This window comes from Ostrea edulis, chromosome 1 (assembly GCF_947568905.1).
Source record: "Ostrea edulis chromosome 1, xbOstEdul1.1, whole genome shotgun sequence".
NCBI lineage: Eukaryota > Metazoa > Mollusca > Bivalvia > Ostreida > Ostreidae > Ostrea > Ostrea edulis.
In genome coordinates, this window is record NC_079164.1 from 71628641 (window position 1) to 71652936 (window position 24296).

At 34.5% G+C, this 24296-nt stretch overlaps 2 protein-coding genes across 3 annotated transcripts; one reads left to right on the forward strand and one right to left on the reverse strand.

Annotated features, from left to right (window-relative positions):
* Positions 1–396: 396 nt before the first annotated feature.
* On the reverse strand, positions 397–10899 carry LOC125682954 (glucose-fructose oxidoreductase domain-containing protein 1-like). Its single transcript, XM_048923600.2, has 3 exons — positions 10619–10899; positions 6356–6437; positions 397–5956 (listed from the first exon to the last, which is right to left on the reverse strand). Exons 1-3 carry the CDS (start codon positions 10796–10798, stop codon positions 5031–5033), a joined length of 1188 nt encoding a protein of 395 aa, XP_048779557.1. The 5' UTR covers positions 10799–10899; the 3' UTR covers positions 397–5030.
* Positions 10867–19399, forward strand: LOC125682942 (peptide methionine sulfoxide reductase-like). Of its 2 annotated transcripts, none has more exons than XM_048923576.2 (5): positions 10867–11083; positions 14392–14565; positions 17069–17320; positions 18738–18882; positions 18978–19399. In XM_048923576.2, exons 3-5 carry the CDS (start codon positions 17187–17189, stop codon positions 19053–19055), a joined length of 357 nt encoding a protein of 118 aa, XP_048779533.1. In that variant the 5' UTR covers positions 10867–11083; positions 14392–14565; positions 17069–17186; the 3' UTR covers positions 19056–19399. The 2 variants fall into 2 exon arrangements, with proteins under 2 accessions (XP_048779533.1, XP_048779523.1); XM_048923566.2 differs by lacking the exon at positions 10867–11083 and adding an exon at positions 12826–12948.
* The last annotated feature ends 4897 nt before the right edge of the window (positions 19400–24296 follow it).

The window sequence follows — 24296 nt, forward strand, 5'->3', positions numbered from 1 at the left end:
TAGGGCCAAACTTACTATATAGTGTTTATGTTTAAAACACTTTGATAGCATCTTCTTTAGTGCTTTTGATACTAAATTGAAAGAATAGTCAGTCTTTTACCAAAATTGTAAATTTGATGCTCCTCAGACTAAATTAGGAAATCCCTTCAAATTACAGACCTGTCAGCAATCTACCATTCATCTCTTAAAATTCTTGGATGCAAAGAAAATACATGTACATCTGGGTATGAACAGCAACACCTCACACCATAATACTTTTCATGAAGCACTAACATGCTGGCGTGAAGAGATGCAGTTCATGCTCTCCTGCATTTTCAAAAAAATATATATATATGGTGTAAAATTCATTGATCCTGTACATGCCACATGTACTCTCAAAAGTACGTCAACAAAAAAAACTAATAAAACTTTATTTTATAATTATAATACACAACAGAATTAAACACAGCACAGGCCTAGCTCGTCTGTGAGATTTTTAATACACAACAGAATTAAACATGACACAGGCCTAGCTCGTCTGTGAAAATTATAATACACAACAGAATTAAACACAGCACAGGCCTAGCTCATCTGTGAAAATTATAATACACAACAGAATTAAATACAGCACAGGCCTAGCTTGTCTGTGAAAATTATAATGCACAACAGAATTAAACACAGCACAGGCCTAGCTCGTCTGTGAGATTTTTAATACACAACAGAATTAAACATGACACAGGCCTAGCTCATCTATGAGATTTATAATAAACAACAGAATTAAACATGACACAGGCCTAGCTCATCTGTGAGATTTATAATACACAACAGAATTAAACATGACACAGGCCTAGCTCGTCTGTGAGATTTATAATACACAACAGAATTAAACATGACACAGGCCTAGCTCATCTGTGAGATTTATAATACACAACAGAATTAAACATGACACAGGCCTAGCTCATCTGTGAGATTTATAATACACAACAGAATTAAACATGACACAGGCCTAGTTCATCTGTGAGATTTATAATACACAACAGAATTAAACAGGACACAGGCCTCGTCTGTGAGATTTGTAATACACGACAGAATTAAACAGGACACAGGCCTCGTCTGCGAGATTTATAATACACAACAGAATTAAACAGGACACAGGTCTAGCTCGTCTGTGAGATTTATAATACACAACAGAATTAAACACAGCACAGGCCTAGCTCGTCTGTGAGATTTATAATACACAACAGAATTAAACAGGACACAGGTCTAGCTCGTCTGTGAGATTTATAATACACAACAGAATTAAACACAGCACAGGCCTAGCTCGTCTGTGAGATTTATAATACACAACAGAATTAAACAGGACACAGGCCTAGCTCGTCTGTGAGATTTATAATACACAACAGAATTAAACACAGCACAGGCCTAGCTCGTCTGTGAGATTTATAATACACAACAGAATTAAACAGGACACAGGTTTAGCTCGTCTGTGAGATTTATAATACACAACAGAATTAAACATGACACAGGCCTTGTCTGTGAGAATTATGCTACGTACAGTATACAGATCTGATTTTCTACTAGTCTACAGTTTTCATATGAAGCAAAGATATGCACAATTGTTCAATCAACATTGCTCACATTTTGCATACTAGTATATGCAAGAAGTTCAATTCAATTGCATCCACAAGGACACATGTCCTTAATAAAACAATTTCTATTAATAGAATTCCATACACAGGTTTTTATCTTCCTCAGATCATGCTAAACTTCTTTTGCACTCCAATAGAGACATATAGTGAGAATAATGTAGATCTAAAACCACATTCTTACTAAACTAATCTTCACTCAAAGTCTAGGCAATTTCATTTTGGGTATCAATTTCATTTCAACAATCCTTTATTGCAAAATTATAGTCTGAATACAATTTGTTCACTAGAATCCCTAGCCCTTCTAAAATGGTCCTTTATAAGTATCTTCATTGTATTATGTATGATAGCCTAAACAAAAACAATCCCTTGAAATCCCTGTGACAATCATTGTATCAAAAGTGCTTAGTGATGTAGAGATTTAAGTAATCAGTTTTGGGAATGGTACATATGTACTTCCAATACTAATGCATGACCTTAACCTCCAACTGACCTTTGATAAGGCTTATGACCTACTAATATCTGACCAAATGCAGACATTTGTGTCGAGTACACACTTTAAATGTTTTCAGTTTGAATTGTGGCAACAGTCACAAAGTGGAGAAAATGGAGGGCCATAGTATTTATGGCTATTTCATGAACCTACAGTTGGTTTCACTTGCCAAGAGATGAGAGACCCATCGAGGGTTTCTGACCCTATTATTCATAAATACATGTATCTCAAACTTTGATGACCAAAAGTTACATGTGGTAAATAATATTTTTACAATGAAAAGTACCTTTTGAGATGTTCCCCAAACAATTACCACCCCCCCCCCCAAATGTCTAGGTCATTCATAAATCTAATATTGCTACTAACCATTGACTCAGACTGTTAAATATTCATTTGAAACAAAGTGTCTAAAACTGATGAATTAATCCAGATTATGTAGAGGTCTGAATGATCACTGTGAGGCTTTTTGTGTATATATTAACAAGGCTATAAATATGTTTTTTGTGTCATGTTTCATAGTTAAAATCTACATATAAATAATATAAATACATAAATATGACAACTGTACACACCTCTTTACAATAAACATAAATTGCTGAAGTACACAACGGTAAAAACATTAACAACAATGTATCTTCATTCACTATTGTAAACTCACATAAAATTCAATCATTTGAATGTTTTCAACTCGAAACAATTTCGGCATGAAAGGCTGAAATTCCTTAAGTTTAGAAAAATACATTTAAAAACAACAAGCATACATTTTCATAATGAAATTGCATTGTAACATTGTACTACATTATAACACTTATTTACTGATAGTTATTGAAATGTTGCAGTAGATTCATCGATTGCATATTTAAGATTATGTGCAATCTGATTAAAATTAGATCCTATGATCCGCTCACTTAGATCGCTACACTAGAGTGATATTAATCAGATTGAGATTATGCGCAATTGATAACTGAAATAACAAATGTCTGTGCAAAATGATTATCACAATTGTCAACCGAAATATAGTAGATCAGATGATTTTGTGTATAAAATATAATATCAATATCATCACAAAAAAAATCTCCATTGAGTTGAAAGTTTGGGTTTGAATGTCTAGCAAGAAGATTGGCAGTGCTTTGAGATGAGTATGGATTTTGTACATGTAGTATGATATGTACATGTTATTGTTCATTATGAATTGGTGTAAATAGAAATACATGCAGTAAACTGACCCGAGTCAGCACGGACCCAGCCATAGAATACACCATAGTGTAGGGAATAGTGAATATGGCTGTTTTTCATGGAATAAACAAAACCTGTCCCAAAAGGACTTATACTCTGAAAGGTTGATCAAAAGTGGGGTCTATTCAAAATACAGCATAGAAACCTCTACCATATGTGCTTTGCATAATTCTGGATCAGACTAGGATTTTAATTGCCAAAGAGCTTGTGCTAGACCAAAATGACCTAAAGGTACAGTAAAGTTATGACATACCCCAGGCCAATTTCTACCTCTGAATAAAGTATGAGCTTCTTGTCTTTCCATTTATATATTAGTTATATAGCCCTGACAAAAATATTTAAAGTTTTGGATAAAGGGACACATGGACATGGGTAAGAGTCATGAGATATACCACCCAGCAATAAACTTTTATGCCAAGTGTGAGAATCTAATTTCCCTCCATTAAAACTTGGTCTTGATAAAACCCTACATTTTTTGTTCAAACTTTTTTCTTTTTCCCAGTGACCTTGGTCAAATAACTTGGGGTTATAGTCAAGACATACCATCTTGTTATAACATTGGAAGCAAGTACGAGTTTCAAATGTCTCTCTATTACAAAGTTTTGACCTTGACAAAAATTTCAAAACTTTTTACTCACACATCAAACCTTTTCTTTACCAGTAACTTTAACCTTGGCCAAATAACCTCCAGTTAAGGTTATGAAACATCTTGTCATAAACAACTTTGTGCCAAATATATGCTTCTAATATATCTTCATTACAAAGTTATGACTTTGCCAATAGTAAGGACAGATGAACAGACACAGCATCCAGTGATTCCTTAGTAAACCCCTTAAACTTTTATTGTGCAGGGGTGGGTTTAATAAATCAGAGATTACAATGCAAAACAGAGACCACTGTATATTGAATGGCAATTTCTCCTAAATAAATATCTGTAATCTGAATACAAACAGAATTATATGTGGAGGACCATCACTATGGATGGACAGAAAGATGAATGCATACATGGTCAAAACAGATTATCGTACTGCTCCATAAATTTGGAAAGGGGGGGGGGGGGGCACTGCTTCATAAATGAAGAATACAAAATTATCACAATTTTGACTAGACAACATACATGTATAGCATATCTACATGTACAAATAATATGTACATTAATAGACTAGGTAGTAATTTGTTACAATGGAACAAACTATAGATACCGGTAGAACGTGCCTGATCAGCGTACATTTCATAACAAAGTAGGAAAGCTGCTTTAGAGAGGACACAACTTAAAAAAATGCTGCATTTCATGTCAGAATTATACAAAATCCTTGATACTTAATATCACAAGAGGAGTGTTGATTATTTTCAGATTAAAAATTAATGAAGAGTGCTGCTTATTGGAAGGAGGCAGTCATTGGGGGTAAATACTGTATCAAATATTGCTAAACTGAAGCTGTGTCAATATGAGATAATACTTCCTCATAATTCAAAATAACCCAAGTTTGCTTAAACTCAAACTATGAAATACAAAAAAAAAACCAACAACATGAATTGGTTCCATCAACATTTGAATGAAAAATCTATTTTAAGTGATGATGAATGACAATTGCATTTCAATCCCGAAATCAGCCTTTTAGTAAAGCTCCTGGTTAAACCTGAGATGATTTTTTGTGTAGGTACCTGGTTACTGCTTAGTGTACAGAGTAAGCACTGCGCCTAAGTGAGGGCGACATAAAATTATTGGGATCAGGTTCTTCCTTCAAAACTTCTACCTTGACCCACTGTTTGGTTTTACTGGACTTCCGAATGGCTTCTACTACAGACTGCACATAAAGTGCATCCTCAAAATTTGCTGCAGGTCGGACTGGGTCTGTACAGTAGCTCTGTCTCTCCTCCTCTTTATCAAAAGCATTTTTGACAGATTCGATAAACTTTATAATGCCCTTCAAGTACGGAGTTGGGATGAGATTGCGAGTTTTATCAGACACTCCATGCCTCTCCTCTTCTTTGAAGTTTATTGGGTCAAAGTGTAGCAACTCTTCTTTTGATTGGTCATTTTTCTGGCCATACAGATCGGCTCCTTTGGCTGTAAGCCTGCCCTTGTTTCCTAATATCATAATCTCTTGCTGAAAAGGCCCTGGTATATGACCATTAATTGTAGCAGTCACGCAAGACCCTTGATCAAGTTCTATTTGAAAAGTACAAAAATCGTCGCTGGTAATTTCACGAATACCCTTGATTTTCTCTGTCTGCTTAGTGTAGGTTTTCAGCATGCCATGTGCTTTTGTTGCCTTCTGCCCTGTCAAATAACCAATCACATCAATGATGTCACTGCCAATCTCATTCAAAAGGCCGCCTCCCATTGTGCCATCACACATCCAATCAAATTGGTCTCTCTTTGTTTTTTCAAAGCGTACTCTGACTTCACAGATGCTTATATCTCCTACATATCCGTCCGTGATCAGCTGTTTCATCTTGTCAATCGTTGGTAAGAATCTCAATCCATAAATAGTCAGGGACATCAGACGAGGGTAATACTTGGCAGCATTGACCATGCGCAGAGAGTCTACTTGATTTGGTCCTGCAGGAGCACCACATATAACATGTTTTCCAATACCTGAAAATTCATTCATTAATATATTCATTTTTTGCCAGTCATGAATGTTTAGCTTAATTTATGGGAAATTACACCTGGGAATTATGGGCGGTTGACTAAGGAACAGTCACTGGTTATTTGAATGGCTAAGGTTGACCCTGCTAGGGTTGAAACCCTGATGAAAGTGAAAATTTAATTAAAAAATGCTATCATGTGACAGCATTGTAGTAAAATTCATTCATAATGAACTCCTTCGCAGAGTCAAGTTTGTTTAAAGCAAACAAATATTAAAAAGAAAAGGGAAAGTAATTCTATTAATAAATGAGATTTGCAATATCAAATTAAAATTGTAATGAAGTTTTGATATCTTTACTGTATACATTTATTTTCAAAAATCATGATAATACACCAGGTCCTTACCCAGAGCTTTGACTGCAATAGGAGCCTGCATGTGAGGAGCACATGTCACTGCTACAATGTCCACATCCTTGTTCAACAAAACCTAATAATGAAAAATTATGTTACAATGTCCACATCCTTGTTCAACAAACCATAATAATGAGGAATTATGTTACCATGTCCACATCTTTGTTCAACAAACCATAATAATGAGAAATTATGTTACAATGTCCACATCCTTATTCAACAAAACCTAATAATGAGAAATTATGTTACAATGTCCAAATCCTTGTTCAACAAAACCTAATGATGGGAAATTATGTTTGCAATGAGTTGACATTGGTAGATCGTGAGGACATTCCCTTTCAGGTTAATCAATCCTCGTGCGATATCATAGGTTTTTGCAAAACTCTTTATCAAATTAAACTTTGCGCATGATAGAAATATATCTTTCAGAGGAATTTTATTCACTGCATAAAATAAAAAATTTGGTATAGTGCACAGTGTATATTTTCTATAGATAATCAGTTCTTTATAATTAAAAATTTTTTGTCAAGGGCAATAACTCTTATACTGGTATTTCTTCTACTGCATGTCTATTGTGCATAATTTCCCTAATATCCAAAATTAATTTATACATAGTTATGAATTAACATTTTTTTTTAAACTGTTGACATTTAAAATTTGTCATTTCAACAAGTTTTTATCTATTCTAATTATTCTGTACAACAAAAATGTGTGATTTTCTGATGTTAACATATACTTCCATTTTTTTTAAAATGTCTGACATCTTTAAAAATGTGGCAACATACACATTTTCTTTGGTTATTGATTAAATTTAACTATATTGAATGGAAATTATTACAGTTTTTGCACTTTTAACCATTATTTTTGATAAGTCACATGAGGATCGATCCACCTTAATGTGAGAAAATGTGCAAGAGTAAGACATCCTTCAGCCAAAAACTAAATTCTCAAACTACTAGTATACAAGTAGAGAAATGCTTTATTTTAATGAATAAGCCTATTCTGATACATGACTGTATAAATCAAAATAGATGAAATTGTCCATTTCCCTTGGCAATACATAAAATTGTTGAGTGTTCAAGAAAATTTTCTGTTTTGGACCTAAAAAGCTTTGAATAGTTCCAAAATAGATGTTTTGTATACTAAAAGGTCATGCTAGGTCAAAATGTCATAGGGGAGAAAAACTTACATACAGGGTCTTCATCAATGTGAAACAGCTAATGATGACGGCTGATCAACAACTTCTATCACATTTGTTTAAGCATGTAAATTGACACAATTATAACAGTCATAAAAAATACACATTAAAATTACCTCTAAGAGTTGCTGATAAAGCATTTCATTCATATTTATTTAATTTGAACTGGTGAGGTAGGTAAATCATTAATGTGTCTGCTTGCTACTTTCACTTGCGATGAATTCTATCTATTACAGTCATTAGACCCCTCTAAAACTATCCCAATGAAGTAATACATTACATGGAGAAGTGATAACAGTCTCCCTGATTTTATTGACAATCTACTTTTTTTTCTTTAGAAATGGCAAAGTAGTTCAATTTATCCGCTGGTTGCCTACCCCCTCTTCTATGGCATGTATAGGTTGTGGAAATGTAAGTTTGAACAGATAGATTCAGGGTTTGACATTTACTTTTTTGAGCACTAGACCAGTTGGGCTACTTATAATGATTTTTACTAGACCTGACCTTACATCCATTAGCCCCGACCAACTTTCCAGAAAGATGTTAACTGATAGTTTCTCGATGTTTAGATACAAGTTTAATTCAAGTTACAAACGTTAAGTTTGAACAAAAACATATCTAATTGTCTCCAAAAAATCTTTAATCTTGTCATTTTTTTTATGCTTTTATTTTCAAACACATTTTCTGTTTCTTTAAATTTTACCAGCACCGAAATTATTTAGTCCATTTAGAATAAAATGCCCTAAACCATTTTTTTTAAAAATTTCTATTTCATAAGCCCTATTTTGAGTCTTCCCATCCTTTTCATTTGTTTTTCTCTTGGGACATCTTTCCTTGAGGACGAGAAGGCATATGTGACAGCGAAAAAGGTCCCAGATGCAGCAGCACGTCATAATGAGAAATCGGCGATAGAAATCTCTATATGTTTGCGTCTCAATAAAAAAATATAGAGACATTCCTGCACATATATCAACACCGAAAAACGGTTGTTCATGACGTAATTTATTAATTGGATAACCACTTTCTTATAAATATTGAATTCAATTAAACTCTTTTTTTAATGAAAATGAATTCAATTTATATCTATTTATCCGAAACAAAACTTTACACAGTCACATATTAACATCGAATAAATGTTTTGAAACATCACACCCGACTTATTTATTAGAACTATAAATAGAGATGGTGTCCTCACGCGGTTCAAACTTGCTCTCAAACTCTTTGCAGTTATTTTTTTCTTTGTAGCTAAGAATAAAATATCTTGTGGTTTAAAGTAAAGTTTGTTGTTTATTTTTAAACACGACCAGTCGGACTAGTAAATCGACATTTTACCCGACCGGACCTAACATTTTAAAATAGACTTGGTCGGTCGGACGTGCCTTAGTGTCAAACCCTGAGATTAAGCCATGTACAGTATTGACTTACGACACCCCCCCCCCCCCCCCCCCCTCTGATTTAGGATATTGAGGTTTGGGTTGAGGTACCTTTTATGGTTGTTATTTGTTTTATGGTGTTATCTTTTTGGGGTGGGTGGGTTATTTTATCATTCAAATTTATTTAGTGTCAATAATTCGTTAACTTCTTCATCCCCCTCTGAAAAACGATACGAGGTGCCTGGATAAATAATGCCAAAATTTACACCATCATTGCTGTTTTTAATTATAAGGCCCTATAATCTATTCTCTCTGTGAAAGTACATAATTATATTATTGTATCATGCATGATTGTTAGTATATATACCCCCCCCCCCCCCCAAGCTACACTGTAAGAAGTCCAGTAGCTGGTAGTGGGGTATCACCAAATTTTTACATCTTTTTACAATTCAGAATTTACAATTAGACTGTAAAATGGTGGTTTTATGAAGTGGGATTTTCATAACAAATTACTAAGTGCATATAATATGACATGACAAATACTTTCTCATAGCACTCAAGTAAAAGTTTGGTCCAAAACGATAATATATTGTTAGCTGTTACTAATCTGTCTGTTATATTTTTTAGGGAATCAAATAGCACAATGATGCCAAAGTTGGAAAAAAGTTGAAATTTGATAATAATGGAGATAATCTTACACTATATCAGGTTATTTGTATTAATACCTTGTATCATGCAACAACAGATTCTCTGAAATGAAGTGCAATTTTAATTCAATAGGACTAATTGTGTGAAACCCATGGGATTAGATTGTACTGTGGATTTCACATGATGGGACTAAATACCAAATCTGTATAAAAAAAAATAAAAAATAAAAACCTTTCACTATTGCAGACTTCTTTCTGATCGTAATGGAGAAATATAAGAAAACCCCAAAACTAATTTTTCAGTCATTTTCCTTATTGCTACAGTTATTTTAACTTTACTGAGAAATTCTCTTTTCAACATCTTTTATCCCCTAGATATGCTAGAGCGAGATATTCTCGCAAAAACGCAATTATCACTCTCTAGCAAGAGTAAATATATCCCATAAAACCGAGAAAAACATCCGTGGAGTACATCTCATCGTGTTACACGTAAAAAGAAGAAAAAGCGCTAAAATGTCCGCTACTTCTGCAAATATATTAATCAAAACAAATACTCATGATGTGCATTGAATTTCATACTCCTTCCCTCTTACGCAGCACCGTTAATATGAAATTTCTTGACTGTGAAGTGTGATGTATATCTTATAGAGACAATTCGCTTCATGCTGAGTGTGTGTCGCACTTATTCAGCACTACACAGAATTTGCAATTATTTTCAATGGAGACACCTGTGACCAAAAACACCTGTTTATGGTAATGTTTACTTTCTTGCTTAAGAGGGATAATCGCGTTTCTGCGAGAAGATCTTGCTAATGGGGAAGTGTTTTAACCTGTTTATTACTCTCTTTAGTGCAATAAATGTGTACACCTGTTCTGCATCTTTTAGACCTATACATATCGGATTGAGCAGAGGCCACATATTTTCCATTTTCAAATTTTGTTCTCAATCTATACCCTGTATACAAATAAATATTTATATATAAACTGAGAACAAAATGGATATTAGAAGCCCCTGTGGCTTGGGGTATGTTATATTCACCTCATCTACATTGCTAGAATGAAAGGGAATGTTGAGTTCTGCAGCAACTCTTGCAGCATCTTCCTTCGTTCTCCCCCACAAAGCTACAACTCTGAAGCCATACGATTTCAAAAGTGGGACATATGCCCTGACTGAGCTTGGGGTTCCCACTACGCCGAAGCCTGGCAGCATCTTCCGCATGTCTGCTGCTTACGCAGTGACGTTCAAATGATGTAAAATTTATACATCAAATTCCCTCGTAATGATCCATAATTTGAGGAAGTCGTTTCCACTCGGTGTATGTTAAATGTTTGGAATATTGTTTTAACTTTTTCCTTTACGCAAAGCGCTCAAATGAATAAGGAATAGAAAGAGCCTCATCTCGGCCCTCGAGGGTAGCGGTAGATGTAATCGTCCGAGGTGTACCGAGTAAGGAATCTACTTTCGGTTTGTCCAGATTACCAATTACATAAAAAAGGTTATCACGTAAGTACACTTCTCACGCTATTTTACACAAAAGCCCAGCAGAATTAATAGACAAATTATGATAACAATCGCCAATATTATTTTGTCAAGAGAGGAAGTGTTCAGCTGGTGCAGGACGTTAACCTACGCTTATAAATGTGGCACTGACCTGAAAACTAAGGGAGTAAAATTTAGAACGGCTTAATGGGAGCACTTTGGCCATAAAATGAGAGAAAGTAGACAAGAATCAAGGAAAGGGTTCTCAAGATATTGAGTGCACAATATCTTCCTATAAGAGTAAATTGATCTTGCACATGGCTATGTGACCTCAAAATCAATACTAAGGTGTAATCGATCCATATGAGTGAAAAATACTCAAGAGGGACGTTAAACAATTTATATACTCCTTAAGATGTACCAGTGTACCAAGTGTGATTAGGTTCTTAAGATATTGAGCAAACAAGACTTGGTCTACAGACCAATGGACAGGTTGGGAACACTTCCCCTACAGCGAGATATTCTCGCGAAAATGTGATTATCCCTCTCTAGTGAGAGTAAATATATTCCCGTCCAACTGAGAAAAACACCCGTGGAGTACATCTCTTCGTGTTTCAGATGAAAAGAAGGAAAAGTGCTAAAATGTCTGATACTTCTGCAAATATATTAATCAAAACAAAAACACTCACGATATATATGCATTGGATTTCAGACTGCTTCCTTCTTATGCAGCTACTTTGATATGCAATTTCTTGACTGTGTTGTCAATTCTATAGAAACGATTCGCGTCATGTTGAGTGTGTGTCGCACTTATTCAGCGTTGCACAGAGTTTGCCATTATATTTTCAATATAGACGCCAAAACACCTGTTTATGGTAATGTTTACTTTCTCGCTAAAGAGGGATAATTGCGTTTTAGCGAGAATATCTCACTATAGGGAAGTGTTCCCAACCTGATGGATGGACGGACTGACTAACAGATCGATCAACTGACTGGTACATAACAATATGCCCCTCTTTTTCAAATTTCCGATTTTGGTGGGCTGGTGTCACATAATTTACGTTCCAGCTATTAATTCACATTCCGACCAGAACTTTAAAATCATAATTTGGGTTCCAGGTTTGACTGAAATTTTCATTCCAGCCAAGGCTTACCTCAAACGATGGAAGGTGTCACCACCTATCTGACATCGGGGAAATATCCCAATGTTATATTGTTCAGAAAATAAAAAGAGGAGAATAAAGAAATAGTTAAAGTCGTTCCCATGTACACTGTATGACAAGGCAGTATCTGAGATACTTTTTGATGTATCTACACAGTTTTAAATGAAGGCCTATCTCCTAGTGTTTTTATATTAACAATATCCTATGGTACATGACTGCAGCCAGGTACCTGAAGTCCTAGATCCCAGTTTCACACTTTTTCCATAAGTAGGATGATACATGTAGGTGTGAAACTTGTTTTGATGACAGTTAAATTACATTGTGTTTACTAGCATTTACTCATTCATTAAACTGTTGAATATTAAATTAGTATATATCTCATCACAATTGTATGATATTACATATTAAAAGTGATGGTAACAATTAAAAGTTTTTGAAAGCACACATGAGTATTGCAATATAAGATTTGAGTAGTCATGTCTGGAAGCACGTTTAATTAACATTTCTTATGAAGTAGCACGATTTTCTTTGAGAGGGTTGCTTGTTTGAATTCATTATGTCCTTAAATGTGGTAATATTTTTTTAAAACGTACTTGTTTTGGTGATAAACATTGTTTCCATGCAGCAATTAAACATGCAATGAAATTCATCACCAATTTTACATGCATTTAATATTACAAAGTCTTGTTTCTGTGGGTTTGTTTCACCAGCGTCTACTTTCGATAGGTAAGTATAGTGATTACAGGTTCAAAATTTACTATTATAATTTATAGAATCTTTTTTGGGTAAGTATTTTTCAAATTTTAATTCATCCATTTACATTTTATAGTTTGTAGTTTTTGATAAAATTTGAAGGTCAGAATTCCATTTTTGTTTATATTGATCAAGTAAAGTAAGTTTTATTTTTGACTTTTTTTAAGCCAATTTGGATTACAAGTATTTTTTTGCCAAATGTTTAAGAGTCTGCAATTATGAAGGATATGTTACAGTTACTGTGATGCGTCATTAAACCAAGCAATTTCTGTCCCGTTTTGGTTTATGAAATTAATACTAGTGTAGCAGGTCTGGCGTTCGTATAGTCTGTACTTCGCGTTGTGTTTGTTTTATTTTATTTTGATAGTGGCGACTCCGAAACGACCCAACTACACTATGATTTTAAACTTGAAATAGATTCAAATAGAAATGAAAATAAGATAAATAACACTTTAGTAATACAAATTTATTACCAGTATGAATGTGACAAATACACACTCCTAAAGCCTAGAACTTAGCCTAGAAACTATCAAGAAATCTCACAACCCAAAGGTAATATAATAATTTAGTAAGTAAAAAGGGCAAAGTAGACGAACAAAACGTAGTACCAAAATAGGAATAATGGAAGGAGAAGAGTAGCTAGCAAGGCCAGCTGTCTCGCTTCGACGAATAGTAAGCTGCATGGCTTTATATAGCAAATTAGACAATAGAAACTGTCATTAAAGTGATTGGCTAAAAGATAAAGTGGGTGTGGTCAAATACAACGGGTGAATAATTTACATCGGGATCGAAATCCAGAAATAAATGTGAAAGTAAAACCCAAACTACCACACTAGATTAACCCAGAACCCAAATTATGACCATATTTAACGTTCCGGGTACAATAATTTAAGGAACTATCTTAACAACAGAGTAATTTAAATACAACTCGCAGACAATAAATTATAGTTTCAGTAACCCGGAACCTAAATATGACCATATCTAACGTTTCTGGTACAAGCTAAAGAAACTGTTTTAACAGAGTAATTACTCTAATGACAGACCCACGATTTAATTTATGTATTTAATCCTTAATTATTGTATAACTGGATGACACCCCCCCCCCCCCCCCCCACACACACACACAAATTCGTACTACATATTTCAAAAATTTTAAAGGATAAGTGTGTGCCCAGAACAAAAATTATGAGTGGAAGAAAACTTATGTATAGGCTGGAACATAAATCATAGCCTGGTCGGAACACTAGACTACCTGGAATGTAAACTATGCAACACCGGAAATTAGATTAGCCCTAATCAAATATAGTCCTTTAACCTTGCCCAATTACAAATATTCTCGCTAGCTCCTCTGAATTGATAATACATGAGCTATGATACTTTATATTCTGAAAAATATCCAATTTTGTATCTTTATAGATTATAGAAAGGTGCAAAAATGCCAGGCTCAGAGGTAGGAAGGCTGTCACGGGCGACCTTTGCCCTCAGTTGATTTTGGTTTCCAGAGTCGCAGTTTGGAGCTGTCCGTGGTGTGACTAGAACTAGAGTGGGATTCTCAGGGGGAACAACTCTAAATCCTACTTATCGCACCATGTAAGTCAATGTGTGCCTGTAGGTGTATTCCGGAAATCATGCTTATAACGAATATGTTTATCACAAATTCATGCTTATTGCGAAGTGATATTTATTCCCTATGAGAGGAAAATAGCAAAAATTGTACTGGATATAACAAACTGTTTTTCACAGGCCCTGGAAATTTGCTATAACTTCTTTTACTCTACTGTAAGATCTGTCACACATTTATATATACATGTAGGCTAGGGTAGCCACATATACACTTTTCACCTCTATGACTTAGATTCAATCCTTTTTTATTGGCAGTGGTTGAATGTGAGAAGGTAATTAAGTGATTGACCATTATGAGAGACACAATTTTCCCACACTAAAGATGCTCTCATACCAACACATGTGCAAAACCAGTCCAGAGCTGAGAGGAAGGACCCAGTATAAGCTCTCAAAGCTTTTATGGGTTTTTATGTAAAAATCTATTTAGTGGTCAATCAACCAAAATATGTTATACAATTGCCAGACTGATACAAAATTAAATTATATTCTAATATAAAGCTCTTTTTAACTCACCTGAGTTGAAAGCTCAAGTGAGCTATTCTGTTCACCTTTTCTCTGTCATCTGTCCGTCTGTCTGTTCGTAAACATTTCACATTTTCATCTTCTCCAGAACCACTAGCTGTGCCAACATCGTCGCAAACCACAGGTTATTGTTTCATTCTGTTTCACAAGTGAAATAAAATGAAACAATAACCCGTGGTTTGAAACAATGCTGGGTCAATTTTAACAAAACTTAACTCAAATCATCCATGGGTGAAGGGGATTCAAGTTTATTTGAATGAAGGGCCTTGTCCCTTCAAAGGGGAGATAATCACAAAAATGCAAATATAGGGTGAGGTCATTTAAAAATCTTCTCAAGAATCACTGGGCCAGGAAAGCTAAAATTTACATGAAAGCTTCCTGACACAGTGATTGAAGTTTATTAAAACTATGGACACCGGGGTTAGGATGGGGCCACAGTAAGGGATCAAAGTTTTACATACAAATATATAGGGAAAATCTTTAAAAATCTTCTTCTTAAGAACCAATGGGCCAGGGAAGTTCACATTCACTTGCCAGCTTTCTGACATAGTGCAGATTCAAGTTTGTTAACATCACAGCCCTCAGGGGTAGGGTGGGGCAACAATAGGCGATCAAAGTTTTACATACAAAAATATAAGGAAAATCTTTAAAAATCTTCTTCTCAAGAACCAATGGGCCAGGAAAGTTCAAAAATACTTGCCAGCTTCCTGACATAGTGCAGATTCAAGTGTGATAAAATCATGACCCCAGAAGGTGGGATGGGGCCACAATAAGGGGTCAAAGTTTTACTTACAAATATATAGGGAAAATCTTTACAAATCTTCTTTTCAAGAACCACTGGGCCAAATGAGTTCAAATTTACATTGCAGCTCTCTGACATAGTGTAGATTCAAGTTTGTAAAAGTCATGGCCCACCCAGGGTGGGTTGGGGCCACGATAGGGGATTGATGTGTTACATACGAGTATTAGGAAAAATCTTTTTTTCAAAAGCCACAGGGCTAGAAAAGTGGAAACATGAAAGCATCCTGACATAGAGTAAATCCAAGTTTGTGAACTCATAGTACCCAGGAATAGGGTTGGGCCACAATAATAAGGGATCAAAGTGTTATATGCTGATATATAGGAAAAAATCTTTAATTAAAAATACAGTCTTGTATCTCTTGAACTATTTAAGCTAGGGCTTTCATATTTTGTATATACATTCTTTACGGAAAGACCTTTTATGTGATGCAATGGTGTTTGATCTTGTGACCTTGAACTGGAAATTTAAATTTGATCTATTCAATATATCTTGAAGGTAGATCTTTCATATTTTGTATGTGTATTTCTTAATATGGCAATACAGTTCATTTTATATCATGACATTTGACCTTCAGATGATTTAGCAAAAATCGAGGTCCCATGTCACAGCAGGTATGGTACAATAAAGAATCCTCCCTGCTCAAAGGCTGTAAGCACCGAGCATAAGCCAAAATTTTGCAGCCTCTCACCGGCAATGGTGACATCTCCATATGATCGAGTGAAAAATTCTCGAGAGGAACGTTAAACAATATATAATTTATCAATCATTTTCAGTGATGTTGTGATCCTTTGGGGCTAGGTCGAGGGTCACAATATGGGATCAAAATTTTTCATTGGAATAAAGATGCAAAAATCTTTTTTAAAATCATAACAACTGAACAATGGCAGGGCCGAGCTGATTCAGGTGAGCAATGTGGCCCATAGGCCTCTTGTTATATAAATTATAGGTTAATACCAATTGTCAGTCTGATTAAAATCAGACCCCATACTCATTATCATATCATTGGATATATGATAATGAGTTTGGGTCTGATTTTAATCAGACTGTACCAATTGTATAAATTTCCTCAGGTGAGCATTTCTAGGCCTGTCAGCCTTATGTATTAAATGTGACTGTGAAATCATAATGTGACTTTCTTTTAATCAGTGGGGATCACACAGAAACTGTGGACCTGGACTTTGACCCTGATATCGTTTCCTATGAAGAACTTCTAAACAAGTTTTGGAAATGGCACAATCCATGTTCTCAACGTGGAACCCAGTACATGTCGGCCATCTTTTACCACAGCACCAAACAGAAACTGCTCGCTGAACAGACCAGAGATGAACAACAAAAAAACCATGTGTCTCCAATTGTAACAAAAATTGTTAAAGCTGGAACTTTTTATGATGCTGAAAAGTAAGTATACATTCAAAGTTGAAACTAAATGATTTAAGATATGTTGAAAATTGATGAGTATTTTCAAAAGGAAGCTATATACATGTATGTCATGTGTAATAATGATACACACCATCTTCTGAGTCTTTCAATTTCCATAACTGCAGGGATTGCTAAGAAAGATCAATCTGATTAAAATCAGTTCCTATGATCCGCTCACTTAGATCGCTGCACTAGGAGCGATCTAAGTGAGCGGATCATAGGATCTGATTTTAATCAGATTGAAGAAAGACAGTTTTGGTTGCCAATGAAATACATATCCACTCTATTCAAAAATGCCTGTTTGCTCATAGAAATTACTGAAAATGGTTTATACCGGGAATAAATTAACATATCATATTCCTTGCATGATTTTTAAGGGAATTTACAGTCTACTCTGACCACCTATATTCAATTATCTGTTATATTGATCAGAAGTAAAAATCCCCATTAACATTATTTATATGCTTTAACATCGGTTATATTGAACTTTGGATAAGTGAATAATTCGGGTCAGTCCCCTGAATTACTCTGACCAAACTTTGGATAAGTGAATAATTCGGGTCAGTCCCCTGAATTTCAGAGTAGACCGTACATTGTATGTGAATGATATTCTGAGAATAGTTTGTCAATCTAATTAAAATCAAATCCTAAAATACGCTCACAATCATTACAATAGGATCTGACATAACCCCATAGAAGGTCATGTCAGCATGACCTTTGGCTTGGAATATTCATGAGAACTATCAACCAGTCAGATTGTGATGGCTGTTAAGGCAGTTCCCAGCAATTCATAAACAAGTTGCCATAATCTCTCTCCTACAAGTTTATTCCATATTATAAAGTTGTATATTCTCACATAAGGAATTTTAAACTTTCGCAATAATGCCTAATCTATTCTGTTCATACATGCAAACAACAAAACGTACAATATAAATTACACCCAAATTAAATTAATTGTGAATTCCGATTTATGTATGAATAGTTATGGGTACAATTTGAATAGTTTTCAAGATGGTTTACTTAATTAACGTGAGGATTTTAATGCCAGTCGACGTAAATGATGCATTGTGATGTCACATGTTTTCTTTCAAACTAAACCGCCGCAGCCATTTTCCTTGAATTGTGAACACCAATAATTTCATTGGCGACTCACTGATTGGCTAACTTAAAGTTGACATGAACATGACTCCTAGTCGGGTTATGTCGGATCTTCTTACGCAGAGTAATTATGGCGCGGATCTGAGACGTCTGATTTTAATTAGATTGAATGTTTGTATTGAATTTGTACTTTTGACAGCTACCACCAGAATGTCAGATCTTGCGCAGAGTATACGGAGCGGATCTGAGAAGTCTGATTTTAATTAGATTGAATGTTTGCATTGTGTACTCTTGACAGCTACCACCAGAAGTACATTCTCAGACAACACAGAGATATCTTGGACAGTCTGCACCTGACAGATGAGGAATTGATTTCATCAGCTCTTGCCTGCAAATTGAATGGATATCTCGGTGGCTATGGAAACTTTGAGGATTTCCTTAAGGTATACAATGTACATGTATTTTAATCCAAATATACTTATCTGGAAAATTCTCTTTTGCTCCCAGCACTAATATCGATGATCATTTGAACTTGCAGGACACAGAGGGTATGACACTGACAAAGAAACAACTGAACTATGTGGAACAGCAATTGAAAAAGGCATCAGAATTCTAAATGAAGGCATCAGAATTCTTACTGTATTTTACCTCACTATCTAACACACACAAACTCTAGAAGACATGGACTTTTAATTATAAATCCACTTGATTTGAGAAAATTTTCATCACGTGATGCTATACTGTGATATTGTTATTTAAGTGTATTGATTATGCTTGTGATGAAGAAATTTACCTCTTTTTAATGAAATTTTCTTGATTAAAGTTGTTTTCAACTTTCAAGAGATGGATGATCCCAAGATGTGAATTTCTTCAGACAAACATGATTAAGGCAATCAACACCATTTTCCTTCTGTTATTGTTGAAAAGCAAATGAATAAAAAAGAAGTTTTCCAATTCAAATTGTTTCTGTATTTTCCATCAAGTTTTACATTGGAAAATAATTTGATTTCACAAGGAATGTACATACAATTTGATTGGTTGATTGGCATTCAGCAAAATATTTGATAATTATAATATTTAAATGGGTTTGCTACTGAGCCATAACATACCAGTATGACGACAGCAGATAATATTTCTAAGCATATGTATTTGCATTAGAAAATGATTTTGCTACTATAAAAAATATGTGGTTTCTTTGACAATAATTTGCAATGACATCGCAATGCTACTTAACATTAACATCACAATGCCAGTCCGACCAATTACATTGAAGAAACAATCCATGGCTATTCCAAATTGGTGAATGATAAGCACAGAGCATTCTCTGGAAATGGTTTTTTTTTTCAGTGTCAATTTGTTGACGAAATCACATATCCAATTTTTATGTAAATATTAGCATCTATTGTGCTGAAGTATTTAATTATAAATACCATCAGCAGGGATCTAGTGTTAGGGGCAAAATGAAAGCATCAATGTTGGATAAAAATCTAAATTCAAGTAGGTGGGGGGTGTGTGTTAAAATTTCTGTTATCCAAATGTCATTTATTACATGAAGTTTTTAAATGAATTAACTTTCCAAATGTTAACATTTAAAGAGTACATGTACACTTTCATTTGTGAGCAAGAGGTCCACAAGGCATTATATCCCCTTTTACAAAATATGTAACGAGTGCATGTCGATCTACAAGCTTTTCTATAGTCTTGCAGTGACTCCAAAATCAATAGGGTTTTCCTCTCTTGATAACAGAGCTACTTGTGAAGTATAAAATCAATTGAACAAACAATGTGGCCTTCAGTGTATCCACAAGTTTTTTCTATTAACTCCCATAGTGACCTTGCCCCTTGACCTTCTGACCCCCAAACAACACGGTTTTTCCCCTTTTAATATGATAAAGCTATATATGTATATGTGAAGTATCAATTCAACTGAATAAAAATGTGGCCCCTAAAGTGTCTACAAGCTGAGTGTTGCACACACAACTACAGGCAACACATACTCACCTGCTAATAAATGGTTCCATTACACACGTACCTGCAGGCATAAATGGTTCCATTACTATATCTCCTCTCACGATGAATTGTGAGGGGACAATAAACAGTAGAAAAAGTATATAGTGTTTATATTCATACTTATATTTGATAATCGATTTGGATCAAATTCACCAAATTTAGTTTCAAGGGGTGGGGTGAGGGATCTTGATGAAAACTGTTCTAATCTAGTTTTTGGCTCACTTGATGACAAGTGAGCTTTTCTGATCACCTAGCTGTTGTCTGTCAGGGGTCATCTGTCCATAAACTTTTCACATTTTTTATTCTCTAGAACCAATATTATCCAAACTTGGCACAAAGCATATACTTGGGTAAAGGGCTTCCAAATATGTTCTTTCAGGTTCATGCCCCCTTGCAAGGGAAGATCTTATCAAAATAGGGTGGGGTGTTTCAAAAATTGATCTTCTCAAGAACCTGTGCATGGTCCTAAAAAGACAAAACTTACGGGAAAGCTTCCCTAAAGAGTGCAGATTCAAAATTGTTCAAGTCATGGCCTCAGGGGTAGGGTGGAGCCAATAGGGGATCATGGGCCTCTTGTTTAAAAAATCTTATGAAGAACAGGGACAGGTTGACTCAGGTGAGCATTGTGGCCCATGGGCCTCCTATTTGTTGGATTTTGATCTGACCCCTTATATAATTTTTCTGCACACCTTTGCATATTATCACGATAATTGATGTCCAAAACCAAGAGTTGTTTGAAGGCAACATTATTAGCTTGCCTGGAAGCATGACTCTACTTGACCTATCTCCTTTAGTTTAAAAGGTTAAAGTTTTTGAAAATTAGGACAAAGTCTAAGGTCACTAGGTCAAAAGTTTTTATACCATATGAAAGGCCTGGTCACGTGGCATCTAAATATTAAATCCCTATCTCCCCCTTCATTCTAGCTGCAGAACTGAAGCTCTCTGAAAAAATATTTTGACAGAAAAATATTTTTTCAGAGAGTTACAGTTCTGCAGCTACCTTCATTCAAGAGATATAGCCAAGGTTAAGTTTTTTTGAAAAGTAGGTCAAAGTCCAAGGTCAATACCTCTTGTACCAAAAGAAATGTCTTAATTGTAATGAGGCATCTATATTTGAAATACCAACTCCCTATCACTCTTGGTTCAAATGATATAGCTAAGGTTAAAGTTTTTGAAAAATAAGTCAAAGTTCATGTTTACTAAATCAAAAGTTTTGATACTAAACGAAACGTCTCTTCATAAGGCATCTATATATGAAATATCAAAACCCTGCCTCCCTTGGTTCAAAAGATATAGCCCAGGTTAAAAGTTTTTCCTTAAAGTGTGATGTCAACACTGTTGTCATGACAACGGTGAGCTGTCCCAGTGAGCTAATAAACATTTATTCCTAAAAAGATTTTCAAATTAATGTTGCTATAACGACAGTGCCCAGCGTCATCTTAAATCCAGACTTTCGTGTTGATATAAATTACACAAGGTTTTATAAAAAAAGATTAGTTGTGTAGTATATAGGAGAGAGAAAATCTGACAGTGGCTGGACAGGGAATTGAACCCAGGACCCCTGCATTACTAGTCAAGTGTTCTACAACCACTGAGCTACCCAGGCAGATAGCTACGGTCTGTATTTAGCCTTAACTCCTACATTCTTCCCTCCTTTAATTTGTCTTCGCGCTTGAAGACACACACATATGTATGGAGTGCCAAATTAACATAAACTCAAATAATTGAAGATGTCTTCAATTATTTGAAGATGTCATCAATTTATTTGATGCGCGCAACAATTGAATTAAAGATCTCTTCAAATAATTAATGATATCTTCAATTCTGAATTATTGCGCGCATTAATTGAATTGATGAGAGCATTAATTCTTCAGCTGATTTGATGGGCGTTTTAATTGAATTAATGATCTCTTCAAATGAATTAATGATATCAACAATTGAATTGATGCGCGCTACAATTCAATTGAAGAGAGCAGTAATTGATATAATGCGCGCATTAAATCAATTGATGAGAGCAATAATTGAATTGATGCGCGCATTAATTCATTTGATGAGAGCAATAATTGATTTAATGCGCGCATTAATTCAATTATTGCTCTCTTCAATTGAATTAATGATATCTTTAATTCATTTGAAGAGAGCAATAATTGATATAATGCGCGCATTAAATCAATTGATGAGAGCAATAATTGAATTGATGCGCGCATTAATTCATTTGATGAGAGCAATAATTGATTTAATGCGCGCATTAATTCAATTATTGCTCTCTTCAATTGAATTAATGATATCTTTAATTCATTTGAAGAGAGCAATAATTCTTTTAGAGAGAGCAACTATATAATTAAAGATATCTTCAACTCAACATATCCACAATTGAATTAATGATATCTTTAATTGAATTGTTGCTCTCTTTAAAAGAATTGATGCGCGCATTAATTCCTTATACAAAAGCATTGTAAATGGTTTAAAGATATCTTCAATTGAATTAAAGAGATCATCAAATTATTTATACCGAGCTCTAAATTAATTATTGCGAGCAATATTTCTACTAAATTGATGCTCTCATCAAATGAATTGAAGAGAGCAATAATTGAATTAATGCGCTCATTAAATCAATTATTGCTCTCATTAATTCAATTGATGCGCACATTAACTCAATTGATGAGAGCAATAATTGAATTGAAGCGTGCATTAATTCATTTGATGAGAGCAATAATTGATTTAATGCGTGCATTAATTCAATTAAAGAGAGCAATAATTGAATTGATGATATCTTCAAATAATTGAAGATATCTTCAATTATTTGAGTTTATGTTAATTTGGCGCTCCATACATATGGAGTGCCAAATTAACATAAACTCAAATAATTGAAGATATCTTCAATTATTTGAAGATATCATCAATTCTATTGATGCGCGCAACAATTTAATTAAAGATCTCTTCAAAAAATTAATGATATCTTCAATTCTGAATTATTGCGTGCATTAAATGAATTGATGATAGCATTAATTCTTCTGCTGAATTGATGCGCGCTTTAATAGAATTAATGATCTCTTCAAATGAATTACTGATATCAACAATTGAATTGATGCGCGCTACAATTCAATTGAAGAGAGCAATAATTGATATAATGCGCGCATTAAATCAATTGATGAGAGCAATAATTGAATTGATGCGCGCATTAATTCATTTGATGAGAGCAATAATTGATTTAATGCGTGCATCAATTCAATTATTGCTCTCTTCAATTGAATTAATGATATCTTTAATTCATTTGAAGAGAGCAATAATTCTTTTAGAGAGAGCAACTAAATAATTAAAGATATCTTCAATTCAACATATCCACAATTGAATTAATGATCTCTTTAATTGAATTGTTGCTCTCTTTAAAAGAATTGATGCGCGCATTAAATCAATTATTGCTCTCATTAATTCAATTGATGCGCACATTAATTCAATTGATGAGAGCAATAATTGAATTGAAGCGCGCATTAATTCATTTGATGAGAGCAATAATTGATTTAATGCGCGCATTAATTCAATTAAAGAGAGCAATAATTGAATTGATGATATCTTCAAATAGTTGAAGATATCTTCAATTATTTGAGTTTATGTTAATTTGGCGCTCCATACACACAACCCAGGTTCTTGTCGCCACTGGCAGGATAACCCGCAGTGCAGGGGTGGTCACTGGTACCAACTGTAGTATATAGGAGGAGAAAATTTTTGGCTGGATCGGGAATCAAACCTGGGACCCCTGCATTACTAGTCAAGTGATCCAACCATTGAGCTACCCAGGCCGATATCCATGGTCCGTATAGCCCTAACTACTACAGTTGCATCAGAT

What these genes read in the sequence shown, in the direction of transcription:
- LOC125682954 (XM_048923600.2), bottom strand. Translation starts at nt 10,798, where the DNA reads ATGCGGAAGATGCTGCCAGGCTTCGGCGTAGTGGGAACCCCAAGCTCA. An exon ending in ATTCTAGCAATGTAGATGAG is followed by an intron (nt 6,438 to 10,618) that starts GTGAATATAACA and finishes TTTCATTATTAG; the next exon opens with GTTTTGTTGAACAAGGATGT. An exon ending in TATTGCAGTCAAAGCTCTGG is followed by an intron (nt 5,957 to 6,355) that starts GTAAGGACCTGG and finishes ATGAATTTTCAG; the next exon opens with GTATTGGAAAACATGTTATA.
- LOC125682942 (XM_048923576.2), top strand. Translation starts at nt 17,187, where the DNA reads ATGTCGGCCATCTTTTACCACAGCACCAAACAGAAACTGCTCGCTGAA. An exon ending in ACTTTTTATGATGCTGAAAA is followed by an intron (nt 17,321 to 18,737) that starts GTAAGTATACAT and finishes TACTCTTGACAG; the next exon opens with CTACCACCAGAAGTACATTC. An exon ending in ACTTTGAGGATTTCCTTAAG is followed by an intron (nt 18,883 to 18,977) that starts GTATACAATGTA and finishes TTGAACTTGCAG; the next exon opens with GACACAGAGGGTATGACACT.